At 40.3% G+C, this 27,434-nt stretch overlaps 1 protein-coding gene across 1 annotated transcript in view; it reads left to right on the top strand.

The window, feature by feature from the left end:
- The window catches only part of LOC126428018 (tyrosine-protein kinase Fer), a 638,139-nt gene that overhangs the window by 599,396 nt on the left and 11,309 nt on the right, over positions 1 to 27,434 (top strand). Inside the window, exon 13 of the mRNA XM_050089898.1 lies at positions 14,494 to 14,616. Within this exon, the coding sequence (XP_049945855.1) occupies positions 14,494 to 14,616 (123 nt within the window). The remainder of the gene's footprint in view (positions 1 to 14,493; positions 14,617 to 27,434) is intronic.

Raw genomic sequence — 27,434 nt, 5'->3', positions numbered from 1 at the left:
TTAAGTTTAAGGTATTCTGGATCAATTCTAACTGTTTTGTTCATTGGTGGTTACTTTCTGTTAGGTTGAAATCTAATCTTTGTTTGCAGCAGATGGTGGTCTGACTCAAAAAATCCCTTTCTTGTTCGTACGTTGAGTATTTCTTTGGTATTCTTATTAGATATGGCATCATGGTCTATTGAAATTCACCAAAAGCTGAATTTGGTGATTTCCATGTTGTAAGTTTGTTTACACGTTTAAGGAATTGTGTAGACATGATTTTAAGATCAAAGTTTTCGCAGAATTTTATCACTCTCTCGCTGTTTTTATTTGTTATCTTGTGAGCAGTATGAATTCCCGTCGTTTTCCTGAATTTTTTCTCTTTGCCAAGTTGTCCATTGAAATCTCCTAACATAATTTTCAAGTGATGAGTAGGGATTTTATTTGAGGTTTCCTCCAGTAGTTCCCAGAAGTCATCTATTGCCTGTGGATCTTTTCTATTGTAATCATTTGTGGGGGCACGTGCATGTGTCAGTATGTATGCCTCGTTTCCAGATTTTACTGAGATTGTCGAGATTCTTTCTGATGTCGAATGGAAGTTTATTATGGAGTCTATAATTGATTTGTGCCAAATTGTTTGGGTCCCTTGTTCAGTTGGACTGCAGGTTTTCCTTTGTAGATTCTGAAGTTTCCTGAATCAAGAAGATTTTTGTCAGTAAATCAAACAATGGAAAACCCAGGATGGAATGTAACAATACAAGAGAAGGAAAGTTGCTGCTCACCATATAGCGGAGATGCTGAGCTGTGAAAGGCACAATAAAAAGATTCACACAATCATAGCTTTCAGCCATTAAGGCCTTTGTCAGCAGTAGACACACATACACACACGCACAACACACACTCACGCAGGCGCAACTTGCACACACATCTGCAGTCTCAGAGAGCTGAAGCTACACTACACTCAGCATCTCCGCTATATCGTTTTGTCAGTAAATCGTGTTTCTTGAATTGCAAGGATTTTTATGTGGAATTTTTCCTAGTATTTATGAGTTGCTTGAGTTTACCAACTTTGGAGAGAGTGTTAGTGTTGAGAGTTCCTATGAAGTTTTTTTGTTTTGGTCTTAGAGATTTTGAGAAGCTCCAACTCTTCTGTGCATGACGTTCCTGGTCCCCCAGAGACTGTTGCCTGGGATAGTGGATTTCTTTCCTTTTGTTCCATCATGCTTATTCAAGTTGAAACTTGTTTTACTTGTTTTGTGGTGATCTTCTATTAAGGACACATGTTTTGTGTGTGTGTGTGTGTGTGTTGTAGAATTGTCATAGGTTTTTTTATATATATATATATGGTTATAATAGAGGGAAACATTCCACGTAGGAAATAAATATCTAAAAACAAAGATGATGTGACTTACCAAATGAAAGTGCTGGCAGGTCGACAGACACACAAACAAACACAAACATACACACAAAATTCAAGCTTTCGCAACAAACTGTTGCCTCATCAGGAAAGAGGGAAGGAGAGGGAAAGACGAAAGGATGTGGGTTTTAAGGGAGAGGGTAAGGAGTCATTCCAATCCCGGGAGCGGAAAGACTTACCTTAGGGGGAAAAAAAAGGACGGGTATACACTCGCACACACACACATATCCATCCACACATATACAGACACAAGCAGACATATTTAAAGACAAAGAGTTTGGGCAGAGATGTCAGTCGAGGCAGAAGTGCAGAAGCAAAGATGTTGTTGAATGACAGGTGAGGTATGAGTGGCGGCAACTTGACTGCCCAAACTCTTTGTCTTTAAATATGTCTGCTTGTGTCCGTATATGTGTGGATGGATATGTGTGTGTGTGCGAGTGTATACCCGTCCTTTTTTTCCCCCTAAGGTAAGTCTTTCCGCTCCCGGGATTGGAATGACTCCTTACCCTCTCCCTTAAAACCCACATCCTTTCGTCTTTCCCTCTCCTTCCCTCTTTCCTGATGAGCAACAGTTTGTTGCGAAAGCTTGAATTTTGTGTGTATGTTTGTGTTTGTTTGTGTGTCTATCGACCTGCCAGCGCTTTCGTTTGGTAAGTCACATCATCTTTGTTTTTTTATATATATATATAAAAACAAAGATGAGGTGACTTACCGAACAAAAGCGCTGGCAGGTCGATAGACACACAAACAAACACAAACACACACACAAAATTCAAGCTTTCGCAACAAACTGTTGCCTCATCAGGAAAGAGGGAAGGAGAGGGGAAGACGAAAGGAAGTGGGTTTTAAGGGAGAGGGTAAGGAGTCATTCCAATCCCGGGAGCGGAAAGACTTACCTTAGGGGGAAAAAAGGACAGGTATACACTCGCACACACGCACATATCCATCCACACATACAGACACAAGCAGACATATTTAAAGGTCTTTAAATATGTCTGCTTGTGTCTGTATGTGTGGATGGATATGTGCGTGTGTGCGAGTGTATACCTGTCCTTTTTTCCCCCTAAGGTAAGTCTTTCCGCTCCCGGGATTGGAATGACTCCTTACCCTCTCCCTTAAAACCCACTTCCTTTCGTCTTCCCCTCTCCTTCCCTCTTTCCTGATGAGGCAACAGTTTGTTGCGAAAGCTTGAATTTTGTGTGTGTGTTTGTGTTTGTTTGTGTGTCTCTCGACCTGCCAGAGCTTTTGTTCGGTAAGTCACCTCATCTTTGTTTTTATATATAATTGTTCCCACGTGGAATGTTTCCTTCCATTATATATATATATATATATATATATATATATAATAGGGAAACATTCCACGCGGGAGAAATATATTTAAAAACAAAGATGATGTGACTTACCATACGAAAGCGCTGGCAGGTCAATAGAAACACAAACAAACACATACATACACACAAAATTCTAGCTTTCGCAACCAATGGTTGCTTCGTCAGGAAAGAGGGAAGGAGAGGGAAAGACGAAAGGATGTGGGTTTTAAGGGAGAGGGTAAGGAGTCATTCCAATCCCAGGAGCGGAAAGACTTACCTTAGGGGTAAAAAAAGACAGGTATACACTCGCACACACACACATATCCATCCGCACATACACAGACAATAGCAGCTACACATCCACATACACAGAAGAATACCCTTATACAAAGACATTGAAATTACAGACTGGAAACCTGTTGCAATGTGAGCAATGTGTGCATATTTTCTTATGTACACACTTTCATTCCCCTATAACACCTGGCGGTTCTCACATTGCAACAGGTTTCCAGTCTGTAATTTCAATGTTTTTGTATAAGGGTATTCTTCTGTGTATGTGGATGTGTGTGTGTGTGTTTTGGCCTTCTTATCTAAAGATAAGATGCAGGTTATTAGAAACCATGGAAACAAGGAAGGACTTCACCGATAGAAGTTTGTGAATATGGAAAGAGGGAAAAAATAGGTAGTTCCTCAAATGAGAAGTAAGAAAGGAACAAAAATAGATATGGTTGCTAAGATCTAAGAAGCGAAAGAAGATAGCCCCAAAGACAGGAAATCCTTACCACCCCCCTTCCCCAGGATCCCTGCCCCTCAGGTACTTGAGTGTGACACCGGAGGAGGTTTGGTGTTAAATCGTCTCCTACAGAACAGACATTTCCACCTTCACCCTTGAGGTCCCCGAAGGAAATCTTAGCAACGGAAACGGCAAATGGTGAAGAATCAGGCACACTTATTTGTGAGGGTTGTCTGAAAGGTGTGATGTGTGTTTTATGTTAGCCATGATTTATTTGCTCTTGTAAACCATGCTTTTATCTACAACACCAACTACTTTCAAACTTAATGCAAACCTTCCCATTTATATTACATCTCACAAAAGGTATAAAATATTCTATACAAAATAGAAAATCTATATACTATGGTATATTAGTTTTTCAGATAGTCACACAATATTACATTTTCTTCAAACATAATATTCTATTCAATTCACTTTATCTAAATATCAATTTTTACCTGTGATTCTCTAAGATTGTTTTTTATTTGACTGTCATACTGGTTTTCTAAGATATAAGATTACAGGATAGTTTAAGATTTTAGGAATAGATGACAGGGTAGTTTAAGATTTGAAGGGAATTCGATGTAGGAAAACTATTTTGGAAGAAACACCGAGAAAAACTTGGGATCCAACGGTCGTCACTCCACTCGTTAATCAGAATGTTAACATCCGTGGGAGTTAGATGACTCCGCCCGAACCCCACCGATCTGATATTAACTTCACTCGAGCAAGTGCAAACCAGTACTTTTCGTTAAATGTTGTTGGAAAGTCTCCCCACTGCAAAACAATCACCACTTCACTAGGTAACACAACATTAGGTGACGATATGTTATTTCTACTTTGATTTCTTTTCACACGTCATCTGTAACCTTTGCTAGTATAATTAAATTTGGAAAAAACAACAGTCCAAAAGTTTCCGTAGGTTATACTCTCGGTAAATTCTCGATCTATAATTTGTTCAAAAGGTTCCTCCAGACTACATACATTTATAATATCAAAGTTAGATATATTCTCTTCGAAGTATCTATCGACATTATCCACTCGTGTACTGACACCTGTAATTTGTGACTGAATAATTGGCATTAATTCCTTAGGCTGATCTACAGTCTGTTTGAAAGTATTCATTCCCTGTCTTATATTATTGTATTCACAATTGTAGATGTCTTCCAAAGATTCTAAGCTTTCAATTGGTTCTGATTCTACGTTATTACATTTGGCATCAAATTCAGTTTTTAAAGCACCTGTGCCTGTGCGTAGACTACTAGATTCTTTGCTTCGAGCATCTACTTTGACATTTAATGAATCTACATTCATTGTTTGAATATGTAGAGTTTCATTCTGACCCTTTAATTGAGAATTTATGAAACCTAGTCCTTTATTTAAAATCTCACCTCGAGCCTTTAAATTTAGAATTTATTGAGTTTATTAAGTCCAGGTTTTTTTTAAAATTTGCATCTAAAGCTGCACTCTGAGCATTGAAATGATCACTTAAAGCTTCACTCGGGGCGTTTAATTTAGCATTTAATTGTAGACTTTCAGCTTTGACTAGATTCACTAATTCAGACCAGTCTGGCCCTTCTTTACTAATTTTCATAGCCCTGACTGGTTCTGAAGTTCCCCCAACTTGTTGTATACTGTCCATGCTTCTATAGGCATTAGCTCTTGTGAGCATTTAATACTAATTTCAATTATACGAATTACACAGTAAAAGTTCGTCCCACAATATTTTGTAACACTTCCTACTAGAGTAATAAAGTTTTTATTTCACGATCAGCTGGCGTAGAATTCTCGCTGCATAGGTGGGCGGATGTGGCGGCAGGTCAGCACAGGTGTCGGCGGCGGTGGGTACAGGTTGTTTACCGCAATGTGTGTGCGAGCTGTATACTCCCTGCTATGCATCTTCTTGGACAAATTGTTCTAGGCGTATCTCTCTGGTTTTTAATGTTGGGACTTTTGTACGTCTTCTCCTTTTTTACATTCACAAATTGTCTCCATCCGATACCTTGGGCTTAATTCAATTTCTTGGAATGATTCTTTTGTCTCATCATGCTCAGTTGCTATGGCAACACGTGATATCTTCTTATTTCATTTTTGTCTCAGAATTCCTGTTTTCTCCTGTCCTTTCACACCGGTTGCCACGTTCTAATGATTTGACGACTATTTTAATAGGCCTTCTCTTTTAACACTGTGCTCTTACGGCAACACCGTCAGTATATTTAGACTCTGTGCACAATAACAAATTCACACTTTCAATATAAACGTTAGACTTATTGTAAGTCACTCCTATCATCTCACATTAGAAACAGATTTAAGTACATTTAGCGAAGAGTTGGCTTAACAACCGTAACTCTATTACAAAGAAATAATAAAATACATTTTGCCTCCAGCAAGCCCAAGATAAGAGGTTTTTTTTCAGACTTCAGATTCTCAATTGTTCTTGTTATTTATAACGATGGTCACTGATACTATTATCGCAGAATAACATAGAAGTTCCACAGTTCTTGCATATACTTTCACTAGAACTTCCGTGGATCGCCCGATAAGTACTTGTTGGTGCCGTTTGTCTGCTCGCAACTGATTTCACACCTGCACACACAAATGTACGACGCACAGTAGGTACGATTCTAGCATCCCACTCTCACATCTAAAATATTGTGTTCGAGATGGTAGAAGGCCGAGTGGTTTTAGAATTTACGCAAACATTCTCGAAACCCCACACGTTCTGACATTGTAAGCGTAGCTATCTGTAGTATTATGAACAATGAGGTGCCGAGGTCATTTAAATCATTTGTTCGTATAGATTATTGATTTTCAACAATTCTCTGCTGTCATCTTTGGATTTATGTTTACATCATTACAGAGTTTTCTCCTTCACTGCAGTAAGTGGCTCTATACAATGCTATTGGTAATCTTCGATCCTAAGATGGCAACAGAGAACTGCCAAAAAGCAGTAATTAATTCAAATAAATGATTTTAGCAATCTTGACAGTTGAAAATTTATGCTGTGTTCATAAAATGAAATGATTGTTAACACGTGTTCTGAGAATCACAAAATGAATAGAGTGATATGTCATCACAAAAATTAAACATGGACATATTTGTATTTGTATTTCTTTATTGGTCCTGTAAATTGTGTTTAGGTACATATTTTGCACAAACGATGTAGGGCAAGTCAGGTTGGTACAGTATATACAACATCATACACATTGTTATTTTGAAATGATAAATAATTAAAAATTATTCAATACATGTTGAATATTGATGACAAATTTAATATAATGAAATAAAATGATAAGACTTATTAAGGATATTTGAGCAGTTGCAATACACTTTTCTGGTACTCTAAAAACTCGGAAACAGAATAGAAGCAGTGGTCATGCAAGTACTCCTTCAGTTTCACTTTAAACATTTGTAAATTTTGCATCTGTTTCAGATAGGATGGAATGTGATTGTATAGCATTATGCCAGTATGATACACTCCTCTCTTACAAATGTTTGTACTTGCTGTATTGACATGCAAGTAATGCCTCTGCCTAGTATCATGAGGGTGGTAATCACAGTTATACTTGAAGATATTTCCATCTTTTAAAGTACTTCCTTTTGTCAAATTTAATATTTCATAGGTATATAAGCAAGGAAGAGGCAGTATATTGAGATTTTTAAATATTGGTCTACAAGAGTCTCTGTACTTAGCATAGTTTATTATTCTAACAATCTTTTTCTCTAGCCTAAATGTTTTCTTTGTGCCTACGGACTTCCCCCAAAAGATAATGCCGTACATCAGCAGTGACTGAATACTGCCATGGTACATTGTAATCACAGACGCACGGCTTGTATTTTGTGCGAGGATTCTTACTGCGTACGTAAGTTTGTTTAGCTTTTTATTTACATGGTTAAGATGTGTCTCCCATTTTAGGTTTTGCTGGATATGTATACCTAAAAATTTTGTGTCGCTCACAGATGAGACAGTTTTTCCATCATAGTGATCTCTATGCCTCAAAATCTTTTAAAGAATAGACTGGTGCCCCTGATAACATTATTCTCAACAAAGCATTTGCACAGTGATCTTAAATATTTATGGTGAAAATTGCACAGCTAGTAGAACATCCTAAACTTAGTACTTTGCTTTTTACTGAAAAAAAAAAAAAAGGAACTGACACCTAATAGTAAAAGCTCGCAGTAACTGTTCGAGAAGATGACAGCCGGCCTGAATGTATGCAATGCAGTGGCACACAAAATGTTGCTGGGTACTCTCAAATATTCCTGTGCTTGTCATATAATCAGACAGGCAACTAGCAATCTAACAGCCCATTTCTCTTCAATTTCTACTGAGGACTAATCACCAGTTACAGGACTTTTGTACCCCATATGAAGAGAAACTTGGAGAAGATCAGTTTGAATTGCGTAGAAATGTTGGAATACGTGACGCAATACTGACCCTATGACTTATCTTAGAAGATAGATTAAGGAAAGGCAAACCTACATTTCTAGCATTTGTAGGCTTAGATAAAGCTTTTGACAACATTGACTGGGATACTCTCTTTCAAATTCTGAAGGTGGCAGGGGTAAAATACAGGGAGCGAAAGGCTATTTACAATTTGTACAGAAAGCAGATGGCAGTTATAAGAGTCGACGGGTATGAAAGGGAAGCAGTGGTTGGGAAGGGAGTGAGACAGGGTTGTAGCCTATCCCCGATGTTATTCAATCTGTACTTTGAGCAAGCAGTAAAGGAAACAAAAGAAAAATTTGGAATAGGAATTAAAATCCATGGAGAAGAAATAAAAACGTTGAGGTTCGCCGATGACATTGTAATTCTGTCAGAGACAGCAAAGGACTTGGAAGAGCAGCTGAACAGAATGGACAATGTCTTGAAAGGAGGATATAATATGAACATCAACAAAAGCAAAATGAGGATAATGGAATGTAGTCAAATTAAGTTGGGTGATGCTGAGGGAATTAGATAAGGAAATGACACACTTAAAGTAGTAAAGGAGTTTTGCTATTTGGGGAGCAAAATAACTGATGATGGTCGAAGTAGAGAGGATATAAAATGTAGACTGGCAATGGCAAGGAAAGCGTTTCTGAAGAAAGGAAATTTGTTAACATCGAGTATAGATTTAAGTGTCAGGAAGCCGTTTCTGAAAGTATTTGTGTGGAGTCTAGCATGAATGGAAGTGAAACATGGACAGTAAACAGTTTGGACAAGCAGAGAATACAAGCTTTCAAAATGTGGTGCTACAGAAGAATGCTGAAGATTAGATGGGTAGATCACATAACTAATGAGGAGGTATTGAATAGAAGTGGGGAGAAGAGATATTTGTGGCACAACTTGACTAGAAAAAGGGATCGGTTGGTAGGACATGTTCTGGGGCATCAAGGGATCATCAATTTAGTATTGGAGGTCAGCATGGAGGGTAAAAATCATAGAGGGAGACCAAGAGATGAATACACTAAGCAGATTCGATTCAGAAGGATGTAGGCTGCAGTAGGTACTGGGAGATGAAGGAACTTGTAGAAGATAGAGAGTAGCATGGAGAGCTGCATCAAACCAGTCTCTAGACTGAAGACCACAACAACAACATGAAGAGAACCAATGCATTGATTGCCAAAACAAAAATTGGAGTCCTGAAAACAAATAGCAATGAATTAAAGTAAAGTCAAAGCTCACATGTGGCAGAAGCAGCCATAGAGCATCACACAGCCATGTCAGAGGTGCGAGTAGATGAGGGTCACGTGAAAAAAGTAAATTGACTGAATTAATGAGGGAAGATTCGTCGACAGTAAAGAAGTGAGTAAGGTAACGGAATGAATGAAGCGAGCTCGATAGGCAATAAAGGTGTAAGTGATCTGACAGAGTTATTATGGGGAGATCGTGAGGAAATAAACAAGTAAATGAGACAGGATTAATGAAGAAATTTCCTCAGGCCGTAAGTTAGTAAGAAACAAGAAGGAACATGAACTGTGAAAGAGATTTTGCAGTTGGGAATACACTATTCCATGAGAAACCAATTAAGTGCTTAGGACAGTTTGTAAGGATGTATGGAAAGGTTCCCTATCCCCTCCACCCAACCTCTGAAGGACGACTGAAGAGTGACACATGAGGGTAGCCAATACATCGATAAGAAGCTCTTTAAGATTATGCCGTGTCAGGCACAGATGGGACTGAATGGGGAAATGGGATAGGATTCTAGGATCAGGTGTCCACAGAGGGACATAGGAAGTTAGAAGTGAGAACAGAAGTCAGTCAGTGAGAAGGAGTTGTGGACAGATGTTGTTGCAGTTAAGAGGTTGGAGTCACTGGGTAGAATTAATTAGGTTGGTTTGTAGCTTCAAAGCATTTGTTTTGCAAGTTCCTATTGCTAATGGTTTATTTATCGATTGTCATTTTTTATTCGTAATTTACTGTTGCTGTTTGACTTTACATATTGTAATTTTGTCTTCTGGAGATAGTGGGTGGAGCTGTGGATGCTAAACAATGGAGGCCAAGTGGTAAAGTTGGAACATCAACATATTCTTCTGTTTGAGTTCAGTAGAGGGATGACAGCAGTGGAGTCAGCCAGAAACATTTTCAATATGTATATATAGGGATAATGCCATTGGACGGAGCACGGCAAGAAAATGATTTTCTCATTTTAATGCGGATCGTTTTGACGTTAGTGACTCTCCACATTCAGGAAGACATTTGGGGTTTGATGAAGATTGTTTAACCACAGTAATCCATAATTATCCATGTCATCGTACTCCAGAACTAGCAAATGTGATGAAATCCGATCATTTCACCATCGTGTGACATTTGGACGCAGTGGGGAAGGTGCAAAAATTGAGTGCATCGGTACTGCACGCTCTGAGCCAAAATCTCAGAAATCAGAAAGTGGTTGTATGTGCATCTGTGCTCGCTCATCATCAGTTGGCTCGTGAACAACACTGACCATTCCTATCCCGTACTGGTGATGACTAATGGTGTCTTTATGCTAACATAAGGAAAAGAAAGAAATGTTTGAACCCAAACAAAGCAGCAACTTCCAGTACAATGATCCTCGTGCATCCACAAAAGGCAGTGTCATGCTTCTGGTAGAACAGCAACGCTGTGGTGTACCGTGAATTTCTTCCCTGAGGTGTCTTGCAGATGTGATCCGAGAACCGGGAAGGCTGTGTGAAGTGATGCTACTACGTGATATTGTATTTACTTGAATCTAAGCTGCACTCAAATCTAAGCCACACCTGAAAAATGAGACTCAAAATCGAGGAAAAAAAATTTCCCGAATCTAAGCCGCACCTGAAATTTGAGACTCGAAATTCAAGGGGAGAGAAAAGTTTTAGGCCGCACCTCCAAATCAGAACAAAGTTGGACCATTGTAATATGAGACACAATTTAGGTCAAATGAATGACGATACAGCTACAGTAGTTTGGTTCGAGTCGTAAGCTTAGTGGTTAAGCTTTACCAGGTAGCCATTGTTATTTGTCAGGTGCTCCGTCCGTATTTATATGGGTACCCTTCCTTTTTCACGTGCTTCGTCTGGTTTGAATTGATTGCTTATTTTTCTTTGATCAGATAGTTGTCGTTCTCTTTGTTATAGGTGTTTATGTCACTCTAAGCTGAAAATGCATCACAGTACTGTGTCATGCATTGTTTGTCGCATTCTTATAATGAGTGTCTACGACCTGTCATCGCTCGCGACATGGCTTGCTTTTGTGCGCGCTACCGCTGCTTACAATTAAAAAAAAAAGAGAGAGGAATAGTCTCATTAGTGAAACAATGGCAAGAGACTGCTATTTGTTGTTACTTACACTGCTGCTTTCTTTGATAATGATCGGCAAGAACCAAATAATAGATTGCGTACGATAGAAGATGTTCTGAACGAGAGTTTAGCGAAAATTTTTCTCCATTTGAAAATCTTTGCAGACGCCTCTTTAGTACATTACATTCTGGACAGAAATTAGAATCATCTTAGATTTAAAAATCTAGTGAATTGCCGTGCTTCATTTCTGAGTGTGTCACTATTAGGCATAAGAATAATACGAATATAAACATGACACGATATGTATATTCTTCCGCGTTTGCTGTTCTCTCACTCTAGTTTCGTAGTTTATTAGGCAGACCGGATTTAAATGAGATAGCAGCAAACACGAAAGAATACATGGCAAAATGTTTATATTCGTATTATTCTTATGGTGAAGAGAATACTGCATGTGATTCACAATTCATAAAAGTTCCTATCAGCAGCCATCTCTTCTCACAGATAGGAAAAACTTCAAAACGTAGAGTTGGCCATATTGACAAACATCCCAAACAGTCTTGTACTTTTCATAGTACATTGAAATGCTGCTACATTTGAAGATGAACAATACGGAATGTGTATTTACTTTGTTGGATAATGTATGAAAGTGCAGTGGTCAAAACTCAAGGCGGAGAAAAAAAGCTTGTTTTCCACCTTTTTTTTAAAATTTATTTACTGACGCAGAGGTTTGGGCGCCAGTATTTATCTTTGTGCCTGCAAAGCATGCCTGTGTAGCGCTACATATATTCGATGGCAGAAGTTAGTTGTGGCGGCACCTACCAACATTTTTCAGAACTTCCGCTTACTTTGCACTCGATTCTAAGTTGCAGGCGGTTTTTTGGATTACAAAAACCGGAAATAAAGTGCGGCTTAGATTAGAGTAAATACGATAATGCCAGTCCGCATTCTGCTGCTCTGACGAAAAACTTTATGCAGGAGTTGATTAGGGAAGTCATTCTGCACCCACCTAATTCACCTGAAGCTCGCACCCTCAGATTTTCATCTTTTGTTCTCTCTGTCGAACATCCTTCAAATAACTCCCTTAGCGGACGAAAATGCATTCCAAATGTGGCTCGATGCGTTCTTCACCTCAAAACTGAGCGATTTCTACCATTGCAGGATCAAAAAGTTACCCCGGGATTGGCAGACTGTTGTAAATAGTGAAGGAGAACATATTATTGATGTCTAAAGTCCCTGTTATGTGTATCTATCGTGTTTACCAAACTTATGTAAAAACATTGCGAACTTATGCACCGATGCAGTAGTGAGCTGGAGGGCTCTACAAGTCTTATATGATGTACGAGAGTTCCAGTAAGCAGACAGAACAGTGACAGTCACTGTCGCCAAATGACACTTTGGTTGCTAGCATAGAGGCACCTCCGCTAGGGAAGTTAATTCTGTAAGCAATATTCTCAACAAAACTTACAAGTTAATAGTATCCTCTCAGTCGATTACTTTCATTGTCATCATCTGTCCTTCTCTATGCACCTCAGGGAATTTCGTCGAGTCGAGCAAGTCTCCGTCTCACTCCGGTCGACTGACTGAATTCCCCTCAGCACGAGATGCTGTCGTTCGACCTCTTCCGGAACCCGAGCTCGGGATGAGACTTCACACCGGCTAGAGGACACGACCTCCCATTCCGATCCGATGCCGGGGATGTCTGTAGTCCGGGTGTTTACGGATGTTATCTCAAAATGGGACGGTGCAACATCTTATTGAAACCACATTGCCTTGTGGACAGTGAGATGTGCAATCTTCCAACAGCTGTGGCAGAGAATACCAGCTGATGTGCACCATTTGAATGAGACTGTAGCAAATAGGATCAGTACAGAACTGTTGCCAGTGCTCCAAGATGAGTGTGGCGTACTCATTTTTGGTGACTCAGTGCGTCACTACTACAACATTGTTACAAGTGAAAGTGACGTTCACTTTGCAGACTGTCAGACGTTCGGCACTGCAGTTCTGTGCCGAACTCTGTGTTCGTAACCATTTTGTTTTGTTGTGAGTATGTGTTGTTTATGGTACGGTTGCTGCTTCACTACTGTCCTCTACACTATTATTCAAAGAGTGTGTTTCTCAGGCAAGTCGACTAACGGTTACCGACGAACGCGACACTATCTTCTCAAAATTTAGTGTGTGGAGCATCTCGGCAGTGTCTCTCTGTCTCGAACATCTCGGTGTCACCGTAAGTTTCTACCCGTGGCAATAAATTTCCTGTATTGTGGTGATGTCTGATGTGGAGCTATTTCTGTACTTTCTGAGTGCTAAATTCTGCAGCACCGTGTACTTTAGTGAGCAGTGCTCCTCATTCAGCGGCGAGTTGCCGACTGCAAAGTAATGGTGAGCCCCGGAGTGGTCACACCACTAACAACACTGTACCGTTTCATTTGGTAGGGCCACCAAAATTGATGTGGCCCACAGTTGGTTGTCACGAAACGTATAAGCAATGTACAAATATGTGCCTCCCGTGTACTGCAGGTAAGGCCTCGTAATGCCTAAATATTCATTAGAAAGAACTGGCTCCTTATCTCGAAATAATCAGTGTCGGATGCTCTATATCAGCATAATTTAGAGCTTAAAATTTTGTGACATCCCATTAACTCTGATATACCCTCCCATTTGTAGCTAACAGTGCAGCTGCAACAGTGCCTTTAATTTGAGACAGCCGAATTAGCGTCTAATGTTAGGAAGGAGGAGTATATAGAACGTATTAAACACTTAGCTGTTAAAACAGTCCCCTGTCTTAAATCAGTGAGAGCTCGTGTCTGTAATTGAAACTGTGGAATGAAACATCTTTTTTTGTGTTGTGTAAACTTTTACTGTCTCATCATCAAATGAAACATCAAAATTTCACAAAAAAATTGCTTGACGAATAGTACATTTTTGCCTCAAAATCTGGCATAAAGTACGCTACTACCATCTGCTGCCCTCAGTCGATACAAAACGACAATTTCCGTTACTAGCCCGGTGTTGGTCCTTATATAAATGAGTAAGTTATTCATTATTACTGTTTTTTTACATATACTTGTTTACAATGAAATGTCAATTATTCACAAAGTTATAAATATGAGAACATATTCTGCCCAAAGAAATAAAATATGTTAAGTACTTTTTTTTAAACATGAAACGTTCCCGAACAAAATTTGTAAAGTTTCATATTTAATTGGAGTTTAAGATCACGTTACTGTAATTCTCGAATACTTTTACGCAAAGACTGTGTGTCGTTCTCTTTGTAGGTCAGAACAACATAGTCAAGATTTCGGACTTTGGCATGTCTCGAGAAGAAGAGGAGTACATTGTTTCTGATGGAATGAAGCAGATACCTATCAAGTGGACAGCACCAGAGGCCCTAAACTTTGGTAAGTATTTTCTCACCATTCCAAGAGTTCCCTCCTTTTTTCATCTTTTGCAGATCACACTTAATGATGTGCTACGTAAAGATCCAATACTAGGTATCTGTTTTTAAAATGGAACAATTCCAATGTACGTGCAGGTATGTATCAGCAGAAATGACTCCATACTGGAAATATCAGCCTTTAATGTCAAAAGGCAGACCTACATGAGATGAGCAGTGCAAGTTCCTGGTTACGAGGGAAACATACAGAAAATATATGTCCAAAACTTAGGTAAAACGTATACCTACCAAATGGACTCTGACAGGGTTCAATTTTGAGTCTACTCATATTCCTGATGCACACTGCTGGAAAAAAATAATTAGTAAACCTGGAACAATGACATTAGTTCGGATCTGATGACAGCATAGGCCACGTGGGGAATAGTAGATGTGCCGACGGTGGTTTCAGTGTCGTCCACCGAAAGGTAGCGGAGTGGCGTGGCTACCACAGCGCCATCTGTCTCTACCGTTTAATAGAGAATGCCCACAGCCAGAAGGCTCAGTGTGGTGCAGACGTGCGACAGAGACACACTCGTGCCTTATACAGCCCAGTGAGTGAGTTTGAAAGGGGACAGATTATCGCCTTCCAAGTCGTGAATAAAGTTTTATGTACTGACTTGGCAGAAAATCCTAAGAAATTTTTGTCTTATGTCAAAGCGGTAGGTGAATCAAAACAAAATGTACAGACTCTCTGTGACCAAAATGGTACTGAAACAGAGGATGACAGACTAAAGGCCGAAATACTAAATGTCTTTTTCCAAAGCTGTTTCACAGAGGAAGACTGCACTGTAGTTCCTTCTCCAGATTGTCACACAGATGACAAAATGGTAGATATTGAAATAGACAACAGAGGGATAGAGAAACAATTAAAATCGCTCAAAAGAGGAAAGGCCGCCAGACCTGATGGGATACCAGTTCGATTTTACACAGACTACGTGAAGGAACTTGCCCCCCTTCTTGCAGCGGTGTACCGTAGGTCTCTAGAACAGCGTAGCATTCCAAAGGATTGGAAAAGGGCACAGGTCATCTCCGTTTTCAAGAAGGGACGTCGAACAGATGTGCAGAACTATAGACCTATATCTGTAACATCGATCAGTTGTAGAATTTTGGAACACGTATTATGTTCGAGTATAATGACTTTTCTGGATACTAGAAATCTACTCTGTAGGAATCAGGATGGGTTTTGAAAAAGACGGTCGAGTGAAACCCAGCTCGCGCTATTCGTCCACAACACTCAGAGGGCCATAGACACGGGTTCCCGGGTAGATGCCGTGTTTCTTGACTTCTGCAAGGCGTTCGATACAGTTCCCCACAGTTGTTTAATGAACAAAGTAAGAGCATATGGACTATCAGACCAATTGTGTGATTGGATTGCAGAGTTTCTAGGTAACAGAACACAGCATGTCATTCTCGATGGAGAGAAGTCTTCCGAAGTAAGAGTGATTTCAGGTGTGCCACAGGGGAGTATCATAGGAGCGTTGCTATTCACAATATACATTAATGACCTTCTGGATCACATCGGAAGTTCACTGAGGCTTTTTGCAGATGATGCTGTGGTGTATCGAGAGGTTGTAACAATGGGAAATTGTACTGAAATGCAGGAGGATCTGCAGCGAATTGACGCACGGTGCAGGGAATGGCAATTGAATCTCAATGTAGACAAGTGTAATGTGCTGCGAATACATAGAAAGATTGATCCCTTATCACTTAGCTACAAAATAGCAGGTCAGCAACTGGAAGCAGTTAATTCCATAAATTATCTGGGAGTATGCATTAGGAGTGATTTAAAATGGAATGATCATATAAAGTTGATCGTCGGTAAAGCAGATGCCAGACTGAGATTCATTGCAAGAATCCTAAGGAAATGCAATCCGAAAACAAAGGAAGTAGGTTACAGTATGCTTGTTCGCCCACTGCTTGAATATTGCTCAGCTGTGTGGGATCCGTACCAGATGCTGTTGGTAGAAGAGATAGAGAAGATCCAACGGAGAGCAGCGCACTTCGTTACAGAATCATTTAGTAATCGCGAAAGCGTTACAGAGATGATAGATAAACTCCAGTGAAAGACTCTGCACGAGACACGCCAGTAGCTCGGTACGGGCTTTTGTTGAAGTTTCGAGAACATACCTTCACCGAAGAGTCAAGCAGTATATTGCTCCCTCCTATGTATATCTCGCGAAGAGACCATGAGGATAAAATCAGAGAGATTAGAGCCCACACAGAGGCATACCGACAATCCTTTTTTCCACGAACAATACGAGACTGGAATAGAAGGGAGAACCGATAGAGGTACTCAAGGTACCCTCCGCCACACACCATCAGGTGGCTTGGGGATTATGGATGTAGATGTAGATGTAGAGACGGTCCTTTCGGAGAACTGCCACGTGAGTTGGACATGCAGTGCTTTCGGCTACGACACACTGGCCCCGTCCCGAGCCTTACGGTCTGGGGGTGCAATAAGCTAAAACTCTCATTCATATTTGGTGTTTCTGGAGGGTGCACTAACCAGCACTTGGTATGCGCCGAATGTTATTAAACCTGTAAGTTTGCCATTTTTGCGACAGGAAGGTAAGATGTTGTTCCGACAGGGTAATGCTTGGCCACTCACTGCCTGTGAAACTCGAGTGCTTTGCAAGATATGCACCAATTTACCTGGCCGTTAACATCTCCAGACTCGTCTCCAATTGAGCGCATGTGGATGCGGTGGGACGAGAAGTGATTCGTCTGATTCGTCGACCGACAACTCTTACAGAACTGAGTGAACAGGTCGAGCAGGTGAGGCGTGACGTATCCCGGAACAGTATTCGCCATCTGTACAATCCCCTGGATGCCGGAGTCAGTGAGAATCACTTGTGCTGTCGATCTGTAAATGTAATCATTTCGTGAACTCTGTACGCACTGTTGCAACAATAAATCTCGAGTGAATTGGAAACCTCTAGAAAGGTATACTATTTTTTTTCCAGCTGTGTATACGAATGATTTGGCACTTAACTTCCAGCGAGCAGAATTGGTCCTTTTTACAGACAGTACTAGTGTTACAGTAAATCCTGTTGGAGAGAAAGCAGCAGACGAGGTTGCTACTGATGTTCTTCAACGAATTATGAAATGGTTCTCTGAAAATCAAGTCTCCCTCAGTTTTGAGAAAACACAGTATATTCAGTTCTGCACAACAATTAGGGTCATACCAACAATTGATGTAACACGTGATCAGGGGTCAGTAACTAGGTAAGATGCTCCAAATTTTTCGTTTTACATATTATGAAAACTTGAACTGGGAGAATCAAATTACTGAGCCTCTCAAACAATTAAGTGCAGCTACTTTTGCTCTTTATATAATTGCTGGTCTCAGAAATAAATGAATCGATCTCCTGACATATTTTGCAAGTTTCCATTCAATAATGTCCAATGGAATAATTTTCTGGGGCACTCATCACGTAGGAAGGATATCTCGATTGCCCAAAGAAGAGCAGTAAGAATAATATGTGGTGTTCATCCGCAGTTGTTATGTAGATATCTCTCCGAGGAGCTAGTCATTTTCACTGCACCGTCAAAGTACGTATATTTACTAGTGAAATTTTTAAGTGAAGCTGTGGAAGACCGAAGAGTAATGTGTTTATTAATGTTAACACTAATCATGCACATATCCTGTAAACTGATTCATTTGACATCATTTTGATAATACAATCATACAAATGATCTGTGGAACGTGTGACTAACTAACTAACTAGCTAGCTGAGGAAGATGTCTTCCTCCGTAAATAGATACACATTTCTAAATGTGTACTACAATCTCATATATTCATACTTATCACACTGTGTAATGATTTGGAATGGTGCTGCCAATACACATATAGAAAAATTGATCAAGAAGCAGGGTGAATTTTTTACAATGAAGTTCCACAAAAACTAAAAAAAGCACAAAAGTAATCTCAGCATTTAAACAAAAACATGCTCGTTCCTGCAGTATGTGATAATAACTGCATAACATCATTGCAACCGAGCACAAACAGTTTGTGCTTACGGATAAATGTGTGCCTACATCAAAGATATAGTGACAGATAGCACACAGCACTCTAAAATAAAGCTTGTATTAAAAAAGGTGTAAGACAGGGATGCAGTCCTTCACCTCTACTGTTCAGTCTATAGATTAAAGAAGCAATGACTGCAATAAAAGAAATATTCAAGAGTAAGATTAAAATTCAGGGGAAAAGGATATCAATGATAAGATTCACCGATGACGTTGCTATCCACAGTGAATGACAAGATGAATTACAGGATGTATTGGGTGGCACGAACAGTCTAATGTGTACAAATTAGAGATGGGGGATGCACTCTTGAACTAATTCATAGAGTTGAATCTTTCAAAGGAATGAACAATCAGTGATTCAGAAAAAAAGAACGGTAGCTCCAAACGTTTCCCACGGCAGAGAGAGAGAGAGAGAGAGAGAGAGAGAGAGAGAGAGAGAGAGACGGAGCATATCAGCGGCGCCTTTGCTGGTCACAGCACAGTGCACGCCACACAACACAGCCAGCGCCGGCCTCTGCCCTGCTTCTACCTTGGCTGCCTCCATTGTGCAGTGCCCCATTGGATTTAGTGTCTCACATATGCCGTGCCGTCTCTGTGCGTCGTCTGCCGCGCGCAGTGTCTGGCGCAGCTTGACTTCGCATCGCACTCTGTCGGCGATCGTTTCAGTCGCACGTCCTGCCCTCTGGGCAGTTGATGCGAGCAACAGGACAGAGAGCCACCTAGCGGATAACATAGGAACTACTTGCAACAACCTGCTCGCAAGAGAACAGACGATTTGTCTCGGAGCGGGTGAGTTCACCGCTCCCCCCACCCTCGGAACTCGCCCGCTCAACGCTCACCCCACCGTCTCGACTCTAGCCAGAGCGTTGAGCAAAGCGACTCAGGTGTCACTCTGGTCTCTGCGGTCTCGGCTCACGCAGTAATACAGCTCGCGGCTCGACCTGCTCGACTCAGCGGCTCTGCATCGGAGTTCGTCTCTACTGGATATTGTTCTTCGTAGTAATACCGCTACGTATATTACATTATTATGTTATGTATACATCATTTGTTTTCATTTTATTTTTATTTGTTTAAACTGATTAGATTAGGTTCCTGACGACTCCTCTTACTATAGGATTTTTATTATGGACACTCGAATTTACGCTTTAATTACGAGCGAACCGATAAACGTATCGCAAAATGTGATACACCAATATTTTCCTTGTTTTATTCTGCGTAAGGCTATATGCAGCACTTTCGTTTTACAGTCAAATTTATAGTTTTTTTCTTATTCTGGTACGGATTTTGCGATTTTAGGCGTCTTCGGAAGGAAACGTTCACTTTAAAAATATATGGCTTGCGATGTATTTGTATGAGGTTAATGAAATTTTAATACATTGTAGCCAAATATATTGTTAATGTAAATCTCAAGTTACAACATTTTCCGATCACCCAAAAAACCACGATAGTGCAAAATAAATCAATAATCAAAAACTTTGTCATATCGTGGAAATTTCAATAAACAATACAAAATTTTTACTGATTATCTGTGTTACTTCAAAATTGGATCAAATAAGATCAAAATACAGGTATAGTACTGGAATAAACCAAGTTTAAAGGGCAATGTGCCTTCCATTTATTTTCTATTGTAAATGAGTGGTGAGTCATGAAAAAGAGCTAATTCATTTCAGGGAGTGAACAGTTCTGATCCGATCTCTGAAAAGAACAGTTTTGCCCATCTCTAGTACAAATACAGATCAAGAATATAAACTCGAAAAAAGACAAAAGTGCGGCAGAAACAGTGAGAAACTTAACATCAGAATTGGGGATCACGAAGTAGATGAAGTTAAGTAATTCTTCTACCTATGCAGCAAAATAACCTGTGATGGAAAGAGCAAGGAGGACTTAAAAGACAGGCAGTGAGGGCATTCCCTCCAAGAGAAGCGTACTGCTGTCAAGCATAGGCCATAATTTGAGGAAGGACTTTCTGAAAATGTATGTTCGAACCAAAGTCTGTTATGGTAGTGAATCACGAGCAGGCAGGAAACCAGAACCGAAGAGAATCAAAGCATTTGAGATGTGACGCTTCAGAAGAATGTCAAAAATTAGGTGGACTGATGAAGTAAGGAATTAGGAGGTTCTGCACAGAATCGGAGAGGAAAGAAATATGTGGAAAATGTTGACGAGAAGGATGGACGAGGTGGTAGGTGTGTGTTATGAATCGGAGAATAACTTCTGTGGCACTAGAGGGAGCTGTAAAAGGTACAAACTGTATAGGAAAACAGAGATCGGAATACATCCGGCAAATAATTGAGGACATACGGTGCAAGTGCTACCCAAGATGAAGAGATTGTTACAGGGAAGAAATTCGTGGTGGGTCACATCAAACCAGCCAGGAGACTGATGACTCAGAAAAAAAAAGAAGCGCACGCACACACACACACACACACACACACACACACACACACACACACACACACACACACACACACAGATAAATAACGAAAATAATAATTTTTTAACAATATGATGTAATATGGTCTTTCCTTCTCGTACCATCCAGTAGATTAGATTAGATTAATACTTAATACTTAATACTTGACACTTCGTAATGATGTGGAATGTTTCAGGTTAATAAAAGATGTCTGTACAAGATATTACATTACATTACATGACACTAATGTTTAAGTAGTTGTTGTTTGTTTTCCCCCCTTAATTTATATCTACAAATTCAGCCAATGAGTAGGAGTTGTCATCTAGAAATTTTTTTAATTTATTTTTAAATGTTAGTTGGCTATCTGTCAGGCTTTTGATGCTGTTTGGTAGGTGACCAAAGACTTTTGTGGCAGCATAATTTACCCCTTTCTGTGCCAAAGTCAGATTTAACCCTGCATAGTGAAGATCATCCTTTCTCCTGGTGTTATAGCTATGCACACTGCTATTACTTTTGAACTGGGTTGGATTATTAACAACAAATTTCATAAGTGAATATATATACTGTGAGGATCCCTAAATCTTTAAATAGATGTCTGCAGGATGACTGTGGGTGGGCTCCAGCAATTATTCTGATTACACGTTTTTGAGCAATGAATACTTTTCTACTCAACGATGAATTACTCAAGAATATGATGCCGTACGAAAGCAGTGAATGAAAGTAGGCATAGTAAGCTAATTTACTGAGATTCTTATCACCAAAATTTGCACTAACCCTAATAGCATACGTAGCAGAACTCGGACATTTCAGCAGACCATCAATGTGTTGCTTCGAGTTTAACTTCTCATCAATGGACACACCTAAAAATTTTAGCTACAGACTTCTGTTCAAAGTCTATATTTATTACTGGAGTTGTGCCAATTACTGTACGGAACTGTATATACTGTGTTTTATCAAAATTTAAAGAGAGTCCGTTTGCTGAGAACCACTTAATAATTTTGTGAAAAACATCATTTACAATTACATCACTTAGTTCTTGGTTTTTGGATGTTATTGCTATACTTGTATCATCAGCAAAAAGAACTAACTTTGCATCTTCATCAAGGTGGAATGGTAAGTCATTAATGTATATCAAGAACAGTAAAGGACCCGAGACCGAACCCTGTGGGACCCTGTACTTGATAGCCCCACAGTTTGAGGAATCAGCTGTTGTTTTAACATTACATGAACCACTTATTCCAACTTTCTGCATTCTTCCAGTTAAGTATGAATTAAACCATTTGTGCAGTGCCCAACTCCCCTGACCTGTGGTTGTGGCTCCGAAAGCTTGTATAACTATAACCTTCTTTTATGTGTGTGTTTTCCTGCTATGCTGACGCTTGGTATATGTGTGTGTGTGTGTGTGTGTGTGTGTGTGTATTTTCTGCAGTTACTTTTTGTGTATATGCATACATCTGTGTAACTCTAATCAGTCGTGAACACTAAATCCTTCTGTTCATGCTTGTTTTAAACTGACATGTTTTGTGTCACATAAAATGGTCTTAGGACAAGTAAAGTGAACAAATGTCAGAAGCTGATGTGTTCTTTGTTATACAAACATATCCATATTAGCTTCTGAGGACTGGTGCCAGTTTGTCACTGTGCCACACATGTCAACTAAAGGCAGTCCTTTCAGATAATGTTATTTGGAAGACAAATACTGAAACTTCCTGGCAGATTAAAACTGTGTGCGGGGCCCGGACCCGAACTCGGGACCTTTACCTTTCACAGGCAAGTGATCCACCGTCTGAGCTACCGAAGCATGACTTGCGACCCACCTTTGCAGCTTTATTGTCACCAGTACCTCATCTCCTACCTTCCAAACTTCACAGAAGCTCTCCTGCAGACCTTGCAGAACTGGCACTCCTGGAAGAAAGGATATTGCAGAGACATGTCTCATTCTGAAGACAAATATTGTCTGGTGTTGCTCGAAGTATTGGCTAGTTGTAATATTATGAGCATCTGATTTATACTGAAATGTGCTTCTTGCATGTATTTCATGACAATGTGTAAAAAGCTTTAGCTGGTGTTTCCATTGTTGTTGTTGTGGTCTTCAGTCCTGAGACTGGTTTGATGCAGCTCTCCATGCTACCCTATCCTGCGCAAGCTTCTTCATCTCCCAGTACATACTGCAGCCTACATCTTTCTGAATCCGCTTAGTGTATTCATCTCTTGGTCTCCCTTTACGATTTTTACCCTCCACGCTGCCCTCCAATACTAAATTGGTGATCCCTCGATGTCTCAGAACATGTCCTACCAACCAATCCCTTCTTCTAGTCGAGTTGTGCCACAAACTTCTCTTCTCCCCAATTCTATTCAATAACTCCTCATTAGTTATGTGATCTAACCATCTAATCTTCAGCATTCTTCTGTAGCACCACTTTTCAAAAGCTTCTATTCTCTTCTTGGCTAAACTATTTATCGTCCATGTTTCACTTCCATACATGGCTACACTCCATACAAATCCTTTCAGAAACGACTTCGTGGCACTTAACTCTATACTCGATGTTAACAAATTTCTCTTCTTCAGAAACGCTTTCTTTGCCATTGCCAGTATACATTTGATATCATCTCTACTTCCACCATCATCAGTTTCTTTGCTCCCCAAATAGCAATACTCCTTTACTACTTTAAGTGTCTCATTTCCTAATCTAATTCCCTCAGCATCACCTGACTTAATTCGACTACATTCCATTATCCTCGTTTTGCTTTTGTTGATGTTCATCTTATAACCTCCTTTCAAGACACTGTCCATTCAGTTCAACTGCTCTTCCAAGTCCTTTGCTGTCTCTGACAGAATTACAATGTCATTGGCAAACCTCAAAGTTTTTACTTCTTCTCCATGTATTTTAATACCTACTCTGAATTTTTCTTTTGTTTCCTTCACTGCTTGCTCAATATAAAGATTGAATGACATCGGGGAGAGGCTACAACCCTGTCTCACTCCCTTCCCAACCACTGCTTCCCTTTCATGCCCCTCGACTCTTATAACTGCCATCTGGTTTCTGTACAAATTGTAAATAGCCTTTCGCTCCCTGTATTTTACCCCTGCCACCTTCAGAATTTGAAAGAGAGTATTCCAGTCAACATTGTCTAAAGCTTTCTCTAAGTCTACAAATGCTAGAAACATAGGTTTGCCTTTCCTTAATCTAGATTCTAAGATAAGTTGTAGGGCCAGTATTGCCTCACGTGTTCCAATATTTCTACGGAATCCAAACTGATCTTCCTTGAGGTCAGCTTCTACTAGTTTTTCCATTTGTCTGTAAAGAATTTGCGTTAGTATTTTGCAGCTGTGACCTATTAAACTGATAGTTCGGTAATTTTCACATCTGTCAACACCTGCTTTCTTTCGGATTGTAATTATTATATTCTTCTTGAAGTCTGAGGGTATTTCACCTGTCGCATACATCTTGCTCACGAGATGGTAGAGTTTTGTCAGGACTGGCTCTCCCAAGGCTGTCAGTAGTTCTAATGGAATGTTGTCTACTCCCGGGGCCTTGTTTCGACTCAGGTCTTTCAGTGCTCTGTCAAACTCTTCACGCAGTATTGTATCTCCCATTTCATCTTCATCTACATTCTCGTCCATTTCCATAATATTGTCCCCAAGTACATCACCGTTGTATAGACCCTCTATATACTCCTTCCACCTTTCTGCTTTCCCTTCTTTCCTTAGAACAGGGTTTCCATCTGAGCTCTTGATATTCATACAAGTAGTTCTCTTTTCTCCAAAGGTCTCTTTAATTTTCCTGTCGGCAGTATCTATCTTACCCCTCGTGAGATAAGCCTCTACATCCTTACATTGGTGTTTCCATAGGAATTCAAATAACCAAAGCAGATTTAAAAAAAAAAAAAAAGAAATTAACATTAGGGTATAAAGAAGTCAGCATGTCTCTTACACTCTTATTTTGTCTTCCAAACATTATCTCAGGTTTATTGTATTCAGCCTATATTGGTACTCTGGAGGAAAGTTCCTTCAGATTTCATGATACTAGAAAATTCAGAAGTGAAAGAGGAGAGAGGCAAGAAGATTCCGTATCACAAAAACTATTTTCAGGAAACTGGAGGAAGTTTTCAGACTCTTAAAATGGGAGACAACAGTGTGAATATGTACTAATGGAACATACACCGAATAACCAAAACACTGTGTCCACCTGCTTAGTACCGTGACGGTTCACCTATGGAACATAACACAGAGTGATTCGACAAGTCCTCGGTACGTTTCCGGACCTATGTGGCACCGAGTATGCACAACTTGTAAAATTATGAGCCAGTAGTTTGCGGGCACTGAGCCGGTACCGGCTAGCACCCCAGCACTGTTCAGATGAGACATATTTGGAGGCCGAGACATCGACGTGGGTTCACTGTCACGCTCCTCGGACCACTGTAGCACACTTCTAGCCTCGTGACACGGACATTTATCTTGCTGGAAGATGCCACTGTGTCCGGGGAATTTAGGTGGTCTGCAATAATGTTTACTTAGTCCACAGCTGCCATCATGCTATCGGTTACTACAGCAGATCCTGTGGGAAACCAGGCCAGCATCCCTCGAGACATAACACTGCCCCCACTGGCCTGTGTCCGCAGTGCAACGCAAGTTTGAAGCAGGTGTCGGGTTCGATGCCAGTATACCCAGACGTGACCGTTGACCTGGTTTAATGAGAAATGTGATACATCTGACCGGGCAACATATTTACATCGATCCGTGGTCCAATTTTAATGATATCGTACTCACTGCAATCGTAAGGTGACAATCGTGGGACAGAAATGCAGCTGCGATCACTTAATAGAGAAAAGGCGTCGGGACCAGATGAGGTACCTATAAGGTTCTAAGAAGATAACGTGAAAGAACCTGCTCCCCTTCTAGCAGCAGTTTATTGTTGATTGCTAAAGCAACAAAAAATACCTATCACAGGTCATTCCCCATTTCAAGGGCCACAGGACTGACCTAGGTCATTGACGTTAAACTCTTTTAGAATTATGGAAAATGTTCTATGTTCAAGAGCAAAAATCTCCTATAAAACCAACACAAATTCCACAGATGGATATCTTATGGAAATCAGCTCGATCTGTTCCTCCTGGAGATCCACAGCACTGTAGACAACAGCATTCAGTTTGATGCCGAGTTCCACTACTTTAGGAAGGTATTTGACACCGCCGTGCACTGCCTTTCACTGAAAAAAATATGAGTTTACCAAGTATCAGACGAGATTTGCAACAGGATTCAAGACTTCCTTGCAGACAGAACTCAACACATTGCTCTTAGCAGAAAAAAAAAAATCGACACATGTAAAGGTAATTTATGGAGTAAATGTGAAATGTGTTTTATTCATCTCATAATGTACACAATTTCAGAACATATGTCTGATGTACAGGAGACATCTCAAGGTTACAATTTGCTTATTTAAAATTTTGTCACACTTACAATAATACTTTGTGGAGAATTTACTTTTCAGTGAAGAAGAACTCCAGAATTTCCTCTCCAACCTCAACTCCTTTGGTTCCATCAGATTCAACTGGTCCTACTCCAAATCCTGTGCCACTTTCCTTGACATTGACCTCCATCTGTCCTATGGCCAGCTTCACACGTCCGTCCACATCAAACCCTCCAACAAGCAACAGTAACTCCATTATGACAGCTGCCACCCATTCCACATCAAACGGTCTCTTCCCTACAGCCTAGGTCTTCAGGGCAAATGAATCTGCTCCAGTCCTGATCCCTGAACCATTACACCAACAACCTGAAAACAGTTTTCGCATCCCCCAACTACCCTCGCTACTCGGTACAAAAGCCAATAACCAGAGCCACTTCCTCGTCCCCTCAAACCCAGAACCTCCCACAGAAGAACCACAAAAGTGCCCCACTTGTGACAGGATACTTTCCGGGACTGGATCAGACTCTGAATGTGGCTCTCCAGCAGGGATAAGACTTCCTCAAATCCTGCCCTGAAATGAGATCCATCCTTCACAAAATCCTCCCCACTCCACCAAGAGCGTCTTTCCGCCATCCACCTAACCTTCGTAACCTCTCAGTTCATCCCTATTAAATCCCCAAACCACCTTCCCTACCCTCTGGCTCCTACCCTTGTAACCGCCCCCGGTGTAAAACCTGTCCCGTGCACCCTCCCACCACCACCTACTCCAGTCCTGTAACCCGGAAGGTGTACACGATCAAAGGCAGAGCCACGTGTGAAAGCACCCACGTGATTTACCAACTGACCTGCCTACACTGTGATGCATTCTATGTGGGAATGACCAGCAACAAACTGTCCATTCGCATGAATGGACACAGGCAGACAGTGTTTGTT

Source organism: Schistocerca serialis, chromosome 12 (assembly GCF_023864345.2).
Source record: "Schistocerca serialis cubense isolate TAMUIC-IGC-003099 chromosome 12, iqSchSeri2.2, whole genome shotgun sequence".
Classification (NCBI taxonomy): Eukaryota; Metazoa; Arthropoda; class Insecta; order Orthoptera; family Acrididae; genus Schistocerca; species Schistocerca serialis.
The sequence above is the reverse complement of the archived record's forward strand: the minus strand, read 5'-3'. Positions and strand labels throughout refer to the sequence as shown.